At 40.3% G+C, this 13,434-nt stretch overlaps 1 protein-coding gene across 2 annotated transcripts in view; it reads right to left on the minus strand.

Moving 5' to 3' along the window:
* Window positions 1–4,418: 4,418 nt before the first annotated feature.
* The window catches only part of SYT1 (synaptotagmin 1), a gene marked incomplete at both ends in the record, with an annotated part of 201,993 nt that continues 192,977 nt past the window's right edge, over window positions 4,419–13,434 (minus strand). For both annotated transcript variants that reach the window (XM_080810141.1, XM_080810140.1), the window contains 2 exons: window positions 4,419–4,625; window positions 9,103–9,236. In XM_080810141.1, coding sequence (XP_080666267.1) covers window positions 4,419–4,625; window positions 9,103–9,236 — 341 coding nt within the window. The remainder of the gene's footprint in view (window positions 4,626–9,102; window positions 9,237–13,434) is intronic.

Below are 13,434 nucleotides of genomic sequence, written 5' to 3' on the forward strand. Positions count from 1 at the left end.
AAATACCTGGAATAGTTTTGTTGTCATAAAACACCTAATACATATCCTAAGTGTATATATCTCAAACCTAAAAGCCTTTTGGGAAAACAGACATTGACAGAAGTTTGGGGTGATTTTCCTTTTTTTTTTTTTTTTTTGGTAATTAAGAAATATTCTTTAAGTAGTTTTGTACCTAATTTTGAGAGCTCTTTAAGAAAAACAAAATGCTCACTTTTGAAATCAAACTCATATATTTAATGCTTCTTTCTTTTTTGTCTTATTTTGTTTTGTTTTTGCATCTAACCTTAGTGGGCCTTAAATTTCCTTTTCTCACTTTACATTTAGAGCCCTGCCAACTGCTTCCTCAGAGTGTACATAATTAAATGGCCTTTCCCTACCTATCTTAGCAGTTTGGGCTCAGTCCCTATCCTTGTTTTGCTTTGCCTAATAAAAGTTGGCTGAAGGGAGTATGGTGTGGCCAGCCTTGATAATGAGATAAATTTTGCCACAGTCCTGCCCACTCTCTGACTTGGATAACTCCTACCAGTTCCTTTAGTACTTAGCCTCTAAAACTTTTCATGATATCTCCTCTCCTGAACAATGTGTTGTAGGCTAGGATCCTCAGGATACCGATGCTGAGATGAAGGGGTTTTATGGGGAAATGCTCTCGGCAACAACCGCTGTAAAGGAGCGAGGAGAATGGACTGGGGAGAGGGAGAAGGTGAAGGACATTGCAATAGCCTTCCCAACTAACCCTTGGGGCTGGAAACTGAGATATGGCTTCAGAGAGATCCTGCCTGGGCCATGGAATGTGGCCGGGGAGGATGCCTGACCTTAGTGAGGCAGCTTCCTCAGTAGAGGGCAGAGGGATCCAGGTGTGAGCTGCCATCAAGCAAGGCTTCTAGTAGCTGCAGGCTGAGTGCCTGAGAAGGTTCTCAGGAACTCAGGGTGCCATTATTACGTATTGTGATAGTATGTTCAGGTGTCTGTCTGAGCCTATGGGCTCCTTGGGGCCAGGGGTACCTTATTACCTCATTTGTTGTCTCTCCGGCATCCAGTAAACACACGGTATACAAGAGGCATTAATCAGTGTCGAATTTAGTGGAGGAGACATGTTCACTTGTTTTACCCAGTCATGGCAGTGGGCGGGGAATTTAAGGTGGCAAGCTACCCTCCGAGAACGAGAACGGAGTTAAACAAATCTTTTCAGTCCCATTTTGGAGAGGCTTTGTGACTCAAGCTGTAGAATAAGAACCCTGGAGGACACCTTTCGGGCAGAGTGGAAAACCTGAAGGTGTGCGGAGTGAATCGCTGATAAACTGGAAGAGATAAACACGCAGAGAATGCGGAGCGCAGGGCAGCGGCAGCTGCGCTCTGGGCATTGTATTCGCGTCAGCTGCTCTGTATTCACAGGCACGACTTGGGGCGCCGGGCAGTGCAGGCTTTTGTTCCGCCACGCTGCTTCCAGTGGCCCCCCAAGTCCTCTGGCCTCTGACTCAGCAGCAGAGTCAAGGAAGAGAAAGAGTTGAAAGGCGGCAACATCAACAGGAAATAAAACATTTTTATTGAATATCCATGTAATATGTTAAGTCATTTTTAACAACAATCAGAAAACTATTGTGGGGTCACTACACAAAGTGAAACAAAATTTAAACCACTTCATCAAAAACGAAGGTAAATACAGCTAAAGTAGTTGGCTCGCGGGCCACGAGCCATATGGCAGAAGAGAACACCCCAACATTTCTACAAGATACAGAGAAAACCCACACATAGAAACACTCAAGCAGGCAGTAAATATACACAAAGGCAACTAGGATCTTTCTAGAGCATCAGCTTCTAATAGTTTACACAGCTTTGTCAGAAAGGTACATGTGGCGTGTCTGAGGATGAATCTTGGTCTTAAAGCAGGTTCAGTCACTGACTGGTGAAACATGGCATAGTCCCAACTGATTCTATGGTGACAATCCCATGTCTGGCAGTGTTGCAAGAGAATGCATTAGTAGTACTTTAATGTGAGAAATAATGTGTGTTCGGCAGCTTGAACCTGCTTGCCTGAAAGTGTTGTTTCAGTGTGAACAACTTAAAGCTGAATACAGTGAAATTAAATGTCTGTTTCTGATGTTGAAAGAATTTTTAAAAGACAGTCGACTCCCTCTCTTTGGTAGAGTTTGGTCTTTTAAATTGGAAAGATTATCTTTTGACTCTTCTGTTCAAACTGATATGAAATCTCACATCATGACTTGTGCATCTTCTACTATGTTTTTTTTTTGTTTGTTTGTTTTGTTTTGTTTTTTAAAGTATGGACCATCCACAGAAGAGAGAGAGAGAGGTTATACTCCCTTGTCCTTTGTGTCTGGCCCAGTCCTGACGAGTTTGCCTGCGGTGACTGGGCTGAAAGGCCAAGGGCTTGCCTCTTCTTTGATGAGAAAAGAAGAATGACAGGAGTTCTAGTTTTATCAGGAAACAGCCAGGCTGGTGCGTGAAGCCTCCCATCAGCCCTTTTTGAATTCTCTGTAGTTTTTGAAAAACGCGGCATGGTATCCTAAAGTCTGAACACGAGGCTAGTGCTCGGTTTTCCTCCGTCGTGTTTTGGTATTCCTGACGACAAACTTTCACCTCAGCGCGTCACTGCTGTCTGTGGCCTAGGAGCTGCGATGGGCCACGGAAGTGCGTGGATGCAGCGTGAGCTAATCGGCTGCCCTTCCACAAAGCGGTCCTCTACCAGAGTGGGGATAAACATGGAAGATTGCACAGTGCTTGACAAAATGCTGTGTGTTCCACCCCAGTCTATGTATCTTTCTTGTCCTATGCATAGCTTTTCAGTTCTGAATTGGTCCTTTGTAATGAGAACTGTTTGTGCTACACACACCTTGGGCAGTGCAGTAGAAGGGAATGGCAGTATTGTTACAACATCACTACGGAATAAATTGAGTGCTATCCACTGAGGAAACTACGTGTCTAAGCACACACGGCAGTCACAGTGTTACACAGAGCAGTCCTTGAAGACTCTTATGGAATGACTAGTAGCTTCATAATAGTGCCATTTACTACATAATGACATTGAGAACATTAAAAACTCCTCCTAAATCAAGCATCTAGTATACATAAGAGGTTGCTCCAGTTTGCTAGAACTTGTTCTTGGTATTGTTTCACCTTTTTTTTTTTTTTTAAAGGACAAATTAAAACTTATTTAAGTAAAAAGAGCATATAAAAAGATCACTAGCTGTTTTGGCTTAATTGAAGTGCATTCAGAACTATGGCTAATTGTTTATTTTTTCATCTTTTGATGGGATTACAATACTGTCTGTTTACCACAAAGTAATTTTGTGTAATAAGCACAGATTGCTGTGTTAAAAATATTCTGCATTCCTTCTAATATGGTTTCATATAATAAAATATTTTGTTACAAAGTCTAATGTGCAAACCTTTTGGAATTATTATAGGTATGAAATCTGGAACAGAATTCACAGGATGCACATTTGTATAAAGGTGATAACGGAGAGCTACTTTTTTTCTTTTTAAATAGTCAGGCAATATTTCAGAAATGCTGAATTCTCAGCTTCTTCCCACCCACCCCGTCCCCAAACAAATGCACCCATACACCCACACACCCACACCCACACCCCCCACACATACACACACATGGAACACCGTCACGTTGTTACTCTATATGCAGTAATATGAAATCACTGACTCCTGTTCAGTTGCTTCCTTGAATGTAGGAGTGAAGCCCTGGTTTTAGCTTTGTAGATGTGTACAGACAGACGCTGTTCTGCTTTGTGGCTATGCTTCCTGGAGGTCAGTCTGGATGCTGTTCAGATCATGCTAATTTGCCTGTGAAGAAATTCTACAAAATTGGATTCACCCACCAAATATGTGGTGTCAGTGTATCTTGGTTCTCAAATGATCGGTAGAAAGCTCAGGTTTAAGTTGTCCTTTAAGATGTCAGTTTGACTGTACTAGTGCCTTACATGTTGATATTTTTGCTGGAATGCAGACAATACTATATTTACCATATAATATATTATCAGCTCTCCTATATCTCAGTCAATTTACATAATTTAAAATAGAACATCTTATTAAAAACATCTAGATATACACAGATTAGGAAACGCTAACAACATACAAATACACAAACTAGAAATAAATCTTCAGCATACTGGTATATACAACAGTGTGATACAATAAATAATTTCAATCATGCTCTATCTACACATCATATTGCTTAAAAGAAGAGTAGATTTGGAGGGCAGTGGCATGATGAAGGGCTTGGGGGCTCTCTACGTTTAAATTTGTGCAAATTAAAACAGGATTTGAAGTACCACAGAATTGTGTTAGGAATGCATGGCTGAATAGATGAAAGGACCCATATTACTGAGGTATTTACAGATACTGGCTAAAGAGCACTATGTGGGCAAACGCAGAAAGGCTTCTTTCCTTTACTTCTTGACCGCCAGCATGGCGTCAACTTCCTCCTCTACCTGTAGGGTGTGCCACTGGGCAATGGGTCGCCTGGGGTTGGCCAGCATGTCTGACCAGTGTCGCAGCTCTGCCCCGGTGCTATTGTAACCCACAAAGACTTTGCCGATGGCATCGTTCTTGCCAATCTTGTCATAGTCCAAAACAGTTACCACCACTTGCACTTTCTGCAAGAGGACACAAAAGAAACATTAATCACCCCGCCCTCTTACAAAGCTGTCTTGAGATCGAAGCCACTGGAAATAAGACCCAGTCTCAAAATACCAGGCCGAGACTGAAAATGACTCAAATGTGAAAACCTGAGTGCAATCCCTATTTCGACATTACGACATCACTGTCATCACTGTCTTCAGCTTCTCCAAAATACTGAATAAATGTTAAATTTTGTCAGGTAGTTGGCACAATCCTAAGTCTTTTATGTGAACTACTCATTTACTTCTCATAATAGATCCTATTAATATTGCCATTAAACAAAGAAGATGCCGTGAAGTTCCCAGCCTGGGGTCATGCAAGGAACGAGTGGGCTGGTTTTCAGTCTATACCGTAATCCACCATCCCTTCTGTCTTTGTCAACTGTGTCCACCTCTAAGTCCATTTGTTTCAACTGTCTCATCAGCAAGATTTCTGGCATTGGTATTTGGTACAATAATCACATGATTATTGTGAGTATTAAATGTGACAATAGAGTGAAACATCTTTAAAAAGTAATAACTAAAGATAATTTCCCCATTTATACATTTTCTCAATAAACATTTGCTGAATAACTGTTGCGTATCCAGCGCTGATCTCAAATGGAAATAACCTTTTAGCCACACAAGATTTACTTCAGTTGTTCCATTACACTGTGAGAGTTTATTTAATAACTTACTTTTTAGAACTGCCTGAATTGACGAAAGCAAACCCATGCCATTATGATATGAAAGACACACTTTTTGAAAGCACATTTTAGTGCTGCTTCCGAAGTAATGGGTTAGTCAAAATATGTGAAGGCTCTAATCTAGAAACTGAGTGCAGGGATAAAGGAAGAGCTTAGAATAAAGTAGAATGCATAACCTTTTGGTGGCCAGAGTTAAAAGGAACAGAAAATGGAATGATGGAAGCCAGGGCCAAATGAAGGTCCTGCTGAGTTCTGGCCCTTTCATGGACTTTGTACTCTGAGGACTGCATTATTGCCCAGTGTCCTGAGAGATGGCACCCATGGACAGCTTCACAGCAGAGAAAATAACCACTCTTGAAAGTGGAATTTAGAATGTAAAATGTAACACATTGGCAATAAAGGAAACAAACCTTCTTCCCTTATGCAGCCTTGGATTGATTCCATTATCAAGGGCATCATCTATCCACTGGATGGTTTTGGAAAAGAGAACAAAATCACTTTGGTTCTCAGGAAAATTCTCAGAGCTTCTCCCAAGCAAATTCATCAGGAAGAAAGCATATTGCAGGGAATGGGGAGTAGCTTTTGTTCTCAGGAAAATTCTCAGAGCTTCTCCTAAGCAAATTCATTAGGAAGAAAGCATATTGCAGGGAATGGGGAGTAGGAGCTAATTACAGACATTATGCACAAAGGTGAAATGGGCTTTTTGGAGGCTGGAGTGAATGGTTGGAGTGGGTTTTGATTATTTCACCCAGGAATGTACTGATTAAGCATACTCAGGACAGAATATCCTTCTGAAGGTAGTTGGATTAGTTTTTGCAGCTGCATATGTAGTTTATTTATACATTTGGGGGGTATAACATTTACATGTACTTTTGGAAATCAGCATATTTTGCTCATAATGTATTTCATAGGGACAGAGAGAGAAAACAGATAATCTTATAACCTCAGAATAAAGGAAACCCAGACCCCTATTTTAGTACATAAAATGTTAAATTGTTTCTCTAGGGAAAACTAGGAAAGCAAGTCTCCTGGGGAAAACTAAAAAAGAGAAGAGAGGAAGAAGAAAGAAAAGAACAAACTGACAAGAAACAGAGAAAGAGGAGGGATGTAGTTGGAGATGGGCTCATCACTGCCATGCCTAAAAGTACTCTACAATGGGTCCAGGTTCTCTCTGTCCTGACAGAATACTAGCTCCTCTAAAATGCTGCCCCCAGAAACCCAGCATATGGTCTTGTTAATGTGCTTCACTTATTTTTAAGATTTTATTTATTTGAGAGAGAGAGGGTGCTCGTGGGCCACGACCTTCTGGTGTGGGGGTGGGGGGAGGGTGGTGTGCTGGGCAGAGGGAGAAGCCAGCTGGCTCTCTACTGAGCAGGGAGTCTGATGCATGACCTAGTCCAAGTCAGAGGCTTAAGCAACTGAGCCACCCAGGCACCCCCTTCAGTTTTAATATATTTACATTTGCACAATTTATTGTTGCAAAAGGACATTTACTTTTTTTTTTCTTTAACAGGTGTAGAATTGTAACTCAAAGAAAGTTTACAATAAGATTTTTCATCACAATACCCTGTCTTAAATTGTTTTGCAGTATTAAAAAACAAAGCTCAGGGTGCCTGAATGGCTCAGTTGGTTAAGTGTCTGCCTTCAGCTCAGGTCACGATCCCAGAGTCCTGAGATCAAGCCCCACATTGGGTTTCCTGCTTGCCTGGGAACCTTCTCCCTCTCCCTCTGCCTGTCACTCCCCCTGCTTGTGCTCTCTCTCTCTCTGTCAAATAAATAAATAAACTTAAAAAAAAAAAAAAAAAACAAAACTCCAGGAGGTATTAGTTTCCATAGGAGTAAGTTCTTAGAACTCAAAAGAGTTCACTGAACAAATACTGCAAAATAAATTGGAGAAAATTGGGTGTCTTTGGGGGTTGCCAGTTGGTCTAAAGCAGTGCCCTCACTAGTTCTGGCTAGTAAACAGGTGACTGGGGACAGGGAATCAGTGTCCTCTGCAATGTCATTTACTTATATAACAACTGTTGAAGGTAAACATATGTAAATTGCTACCATGTGAAAATGTACACAAGAAAGGTTAAATAAAGACCATTAAGTGATGGTGGATTGCCGGTGATTTTTAAAGAACTGCCCCATACAATACAATAAGTACTCCTGGCAACATGTAGCTATTTAAATTGAAGTAAATTAAAATTAATAAAATTTCTTGATCACATTAGTGGCTGAGGTGCTCATTACCTACTTGCTGTTGACTACTGTATTGGACCACACAGATGATAAAACATTTCCATTGTCACAGAGAGTTCTAGTAGACAGCATTGGTTCATATATTGTTTTAATTTTATTGTTAGATCTATTTTCTAATAAAGTGTTAATTTGAAAAAGACAAAATTAATACTGTGAATAATAATGGTGATGGGAACCATTTACCAAGCATTCACCATTCCAAATGATTTTATATGCATAATCTCTTTGATGTGGATTCTATTATTCCTATTTTATATGTGAGGAGATTCTAAGCCTTGGTTTCCTTATATATAAAATTGGGATAATAACCTCTCTCATAAGGTTATTGTAAAAGACTTAATGAGATTATGTATATAAAGTGCTTAAATTGGGCCCAGACACATAAAAATATACAATAAATGTAGCTATTATGTTAGCTTTCTTCATGGAATAAAGGTGTGATTTGATCATAAGATACTATATTCTAAATTAGATTCTAGATTAAAGTAAAAATATGCAACTAAAGAATATTTGCTGATGTTTTATATTCTGGACCTTTAGAAATTTCCATGGTATAGTTTTAGTGCCTACACTTCATTTCTCCTTCATGTTGTGGGGAAACTTTTATAGGACTGAAAAGATAGACCCATATCAATTATTTAATAAAATGTAAAAATACTGTTGCTTTAAGGCATTTGACTTTCTAATATGCAATATCCATTAAAGATTAGCAAGAAATAGCCAATAGTTATTGGATGTGAACTTTGAGTTCCAATAGTCTCACTATGGATGGAAGTTAAGAGAACCTAAAATTATTTAAAAATTGCTAAGTAATAAAATCATATACTATTATTGTGGCTACATGTAGCATCCTGTTCTGAACATGTTACCCACAGAATCCTTTAATAGAATATTCCCTATTATAACGATTATTATCTAGCAAATTAAGGTTTCATCTTTACAAAAATATCCATCCTTTCCAACTCAGAAACAGGAAGTTAAATTTAAGCTATTAAAATATGATTTAGTCTGATTTTTCTATTGTTAATCAGCATTTAATAATGAAAGAGTAAAGATGATGCATATTTAGCATCAACTAAAATATTTCTTTTATCTCTTTCTCCCTCTCTCTCTCTCTTTTTTTTTTTGCTATAAGGCTGTGATAACTCCATATTGCTATAAGGCTGTGAGAACTCCATATTGTGGCCTGGGAATGAATAGTAAAAGTTCATTTTCTTTTGGCCTTTTAACATTTATGGTACTTTTTGAGTTAGCAGAGTCATTGTGTTGATTTTCTTTTTCCTACTTTATTTCTGCTCAACCGAATGCCAGCTGTTTTTGGCTGACGAGTCAGCACATCTTGTGCTGTATATTTCATCATTTCCTTCTTGATGTAGCTTGATTATCAAGTGTGCATGGGAATAAGAATGGCAAATCTAATGAAGGCATGTGCACTGATAATTTACAAGGTTTGTGTATTTCATTTATGCGGTCTGAAGAAATAAAACTGAATAGGAAGACAAAATTATGTTTGACATTACCTGGATTTGCTCAAAGGGTACTTCAAAGCTGAATGACTCATTGTAGTAGGGGTTAAGTGTGTTCTTTTTAATTGTTGTCTTTTTCTTCTTCAGCCTCTTGCCATTCTGCATCAGATGGATCTTCACATAAGGATCTGAAAAACAGAAACAAAAACTTCAGGAGATCAAAAATACATAGTATAGACTATAATTTAGCTTATTAAAAAAACTCGAGTATTCCCAACAGGAAAATCACTTTATAGCATATATTTAATTTTTTTTTAAATGTAAGCATTCTTTATTGAAATATTTTAAGTAACCTCTGGGCCAGGTTTTTTGCCATGATGTCTCAGTATTTATAGCTGGATTTAGGGGATAAGAGCCATAGTGTACTAACAAACCAGCAATTTGAGGGGTGGGGGGAACAGTCTTGACATGTAACATTTGCCAGTGTCCATGGTAGAAATACTCTCAGCATGGCTAATTTCAAGCTATTAAATAACAACTAGTTTACCAAATCCCTGAAAATACTAATAATTGGCTCTTCTGAGCTGGCAAAGTAGTAGTTGCAGCACCACTGCATGGGAGTAAAACTGCTGACAAAAGGACAAAGGAGCCATTTCATGCATTCATTTATTCATTTACTCAGTCAGTATTAGTTAGGCCTTAGGGATACAGCAGCAAATAAAACTGATCATTGCTGTTTTCATGAGGAAACTTCAGACTCGTGGGGGGAGGGAAACAGTAGGCTTGTAAAGAAATGAAATGCATATGAAATTACAAGTTGAAAAGAGTGCTCTAGAAGAATAGAGCAAGAGTAGAGTTAGGATGGAGAATAGCAAGGATAGTATGATGAGCCTAAGGTAGCAATGGAATTCTTAGATTGCTCAAGTAAGGGCTCTCTGTGGAGGTAACATTTAAACTGAGATTTGAAGGTTAAAAGGAGAGAAGAGGCTGTGTGTGTGTGTGTGTGTGTGTGTGTGTGTGTGGTGTGTGCAGCGATAGGTGGGGTGTAGGTGGCAAGGGCAGAGAGAGAGAAAGAGAGAGAGAGAGATCTATTGATCCAGGACCTGTGCCCGAAAATCCCTAGGTAGAGAGTAAGTCAGTGCACATAGAGGTAATGAGAAAAGGAGCAGGATTCCCTCAGCAGTTTCCCCAAAGCCTCATTAAGTAAAGGTAAAGTAATAAGCAAATCAATGGAGGGGTGTAAGACAATTCTCATTTACAGTTCTCATTACTAATGGATGAACAACGTACCTTCAGGTTACTAAGAACCAACACCCAGCTCTGACAGTAACATCTTTCTACTGTTTTCTTAAGTATTTGTCCAGTTTACATGTGATGCATATTCATTATAGAAAAACATCAGAAAACAATGATAAACAAAGAGAAAAAAAATATCATCCATGATTTTACTCCCTCAAAATAAGCAGTGCTAAGCTTTCTAAAATTGCCTTCCTCTCCTTAGTATGTATTAAGCTTGGAGGAACTTTACAGATAACCTAGTTTAATAGCCACGTATTTTTAGATAACAACATTTTCTGGTCTGTAATTTTTTCAGCACAATAAAATCCTGGTTTATTATTGGAAAACATTGTTTACACATACATCAAACAGGCCAAAACCGGCAGCAACTTCATAGACAAACAAACAAAATTTTAAAAAAAAAGGAAAGAAACCTTTCTTCTTTGGCCTCTTTAATCATCTCATACAAACCAGCTGTTTATAGTACAGCTTAGTGCGTACACAAAAAATGTTACTGGAATTCTCGGAGTAAGACTGTTTTGTTTGTGTGTGTATGCATGTGTGTGTTCAAACACGTTTTCTTTTCTTTTCCCCCTCCTTTGGGATTGTAATGAACGTGGTCACATTACAAGTAGAGTCAGAAGTAGGACGGACAATGCTCCGAAGCCTTGCTAGTTAATTGAAAATTAAAAATGGCTGAAGCCAACAATATGTACAAAACATACAACAAAAATGAAATCACACACACATTTTCCTTTCTAAGTATTCTTTAAAAAATATTTTATTTATTTATTTGACAGCGATCACAAGTAGGCAGAGAGGCAGGCAGAGGCAGGGCGAGCTCCCCCTGGAGCAGAGAGCCTGATGCGAGGCTCCATCCCAGGACCCTGGAGGACCCTGGGATCATGACCTGAGCCGAAGCAGACGCTTTAACCCACTGAGCCACCCAGGCGCCCCTCTTTCTAAGTATTTTTAAGAGAAAAGCAGGGCCTAGGAGATGTTGGTTCTCTTCTTCCCTGCTGCACATTCACGTGGTGGTTTGGGCTGTGTGGGAGCGAGCACGTGTCACTGCGGGGGCGCTGCCAGCCGGCGGGACTCTGCTTGGTGACCCAGTGTAGATTCGGAGACTGTAAGTAGAGGTTAAATTGGTCATGGCGGCCTTTCTGTTCGTTGTTTTAAAGTTTAACTTTTCCTTTTTGGCTGTCTGGTCATCCTCATCCTTCTTCTTCTTGGCGTCCCCATCACCCCTCTCCTCATCTTCAGCAGCCTGTTTGCCTGTAGCCGCCTCGGCCTCAGCTTTCTTTTTTTTTTTTTTTTCTTTTTCTTCCAATTTTTAATTTATTTTCAGGGTAACAGTATTCATAGTTTTTTCACCACATCCAGTGCTCCATGCAATCTGTGCCCTCCCTAATACCCACCACCTGGTTCCCCCACCCTCCCACCCCGCCCCTTCAAAACCCTCAGGTTGTTTTTCAGAGTCCATAGTCTCTCATGGTTCACCTCCCCCTCCAATTTCCCTCAACTCCCTTCTCCTCTCCATCTACCCTTGTCCTCTATATTATTTGTTATGCTCCACCAATAAGTGAAACCATATGATACTTGACTTTCTCTGTTTGACTTATTTCACTCAGCATAATCTCTTCCAGTCCTGTCCATGTTGCTACAAAAGTTGGGTATTCGTCCTTTCTGATGGAGGCATAATACTCCATAGTGTATATGGACCACATCTTCCTTATCCATTCATCCGTTGAAGGGCATCTTGGTTCTTTCCACAGTTTGGCGACCGTGGCCATTGCTGCTATAAACATTGGGGTACAGATGGCCCTTCTTTTCACTACATCTGTATCTTTGGGGTAAATACCCAGCAGTGCAATTGCAGGGTCATAGGGAAGATCTATTTTTAATTTCCTGAGGAATCTCCACACTGTTCTCCAAAGTGGCTGCACCAGTTTGCATTCCCACCAACAGTGTAAGAGGGTTCCCCTTTCTCCACATCCTCTCCAACACACGTTGTTTCCTGTCTTGCTAATTTTGGCCATTCTAACTGGTGTAAGGTGGTATCTCAATGTGGTTTTGATTTGAATCTCCCTGATGGCTAGTGATGATGAACATTTTTTCATGTGTCTGGTAGCCATTTGTATGTCTTCATTGGAGAAGTGTCTGTCCATATCTTCTGCCCATTTTTTAATATGATTATCTGTTTTGTGTGTGTTGAGTTTGAGGAGCCACAGCAACTTCTTTCAAGATATGTCTCCAAAGGCGAAGGAAATAAAGGCAAAGATGAACTTCTGGGACGTCATCAAGATAAAAAGCTTCTGCACAGCAAAAGAAACAGTCATCAAAACAAAGAGGCAACCCACGGAATGGGAGAAGATATTTGCAAATGATAGTACAGATAAAAGGTTGATATCCAGGATCTATAAAGAACTCCTCAGCTTTCTATCTCTACCCTCTTCACCATCGTCTTCCTCTTCTCCATGTACCTCATTGCTGGCTCCCCATTTCCCTCATTCTTCGCTTCGCCGTTAGCAGCGGCGTCTTTCTCATTCCCCGCCTCCTCCGCTACTCCTTCTGTATGCGGAGGTGGTGATCCCGCAGCAGGTGTCTGGCTGAGGGGCGGCTGAGCCCACGCAGCGCCTTACAAACAACGCGAGACTTGGGCACGCTGGTGAGGACGTTGCCGGAGCCCGTGGCTGCCACGGTGGCCATGAGAGGCCGCAGTCAGACGCCAGAACAACGCGAAGGCGACTTTTCTAGAGCAGCCAGTGCGGCCGGAACAGGTTGTTCTTACCTTTCTCTTCCTATCCGCCAGTAGAACGTAACTCCTGTGGGACAGTTACTCTGCCTGCGGTGTTCACTAGTTGAATTTACTAAACAGTGCCTGGCGCCTTTCAGTTTTTGTTGAGTGAGTAAGTGGAGTTTACTTAGGGTCTGGTAATCGGGATCTCCTTACTCTTTGTGCAGTCATCTTCCATTGTCCCAAAGCCCACATCACTTGGGTATGTGTAGCTTGGGGTTTTGGTTTTGGTTTTTAATGCTGCATCCACTCGAGGGGTTTGTAATGAAGATTTTCAACATAAGATTTTCAACCAGACCTAGATGTGAGGA

Source organism: Martes martes (assembly GCF_963455335.1).
Source record: "Martes martes genome assembly, chromosome: 8".
Lineage (NCBI taxonomy): Eukaryota > Metazoa > Chordata > Mammalia > Carnivora > Mustelidae > Martes > Martes martes.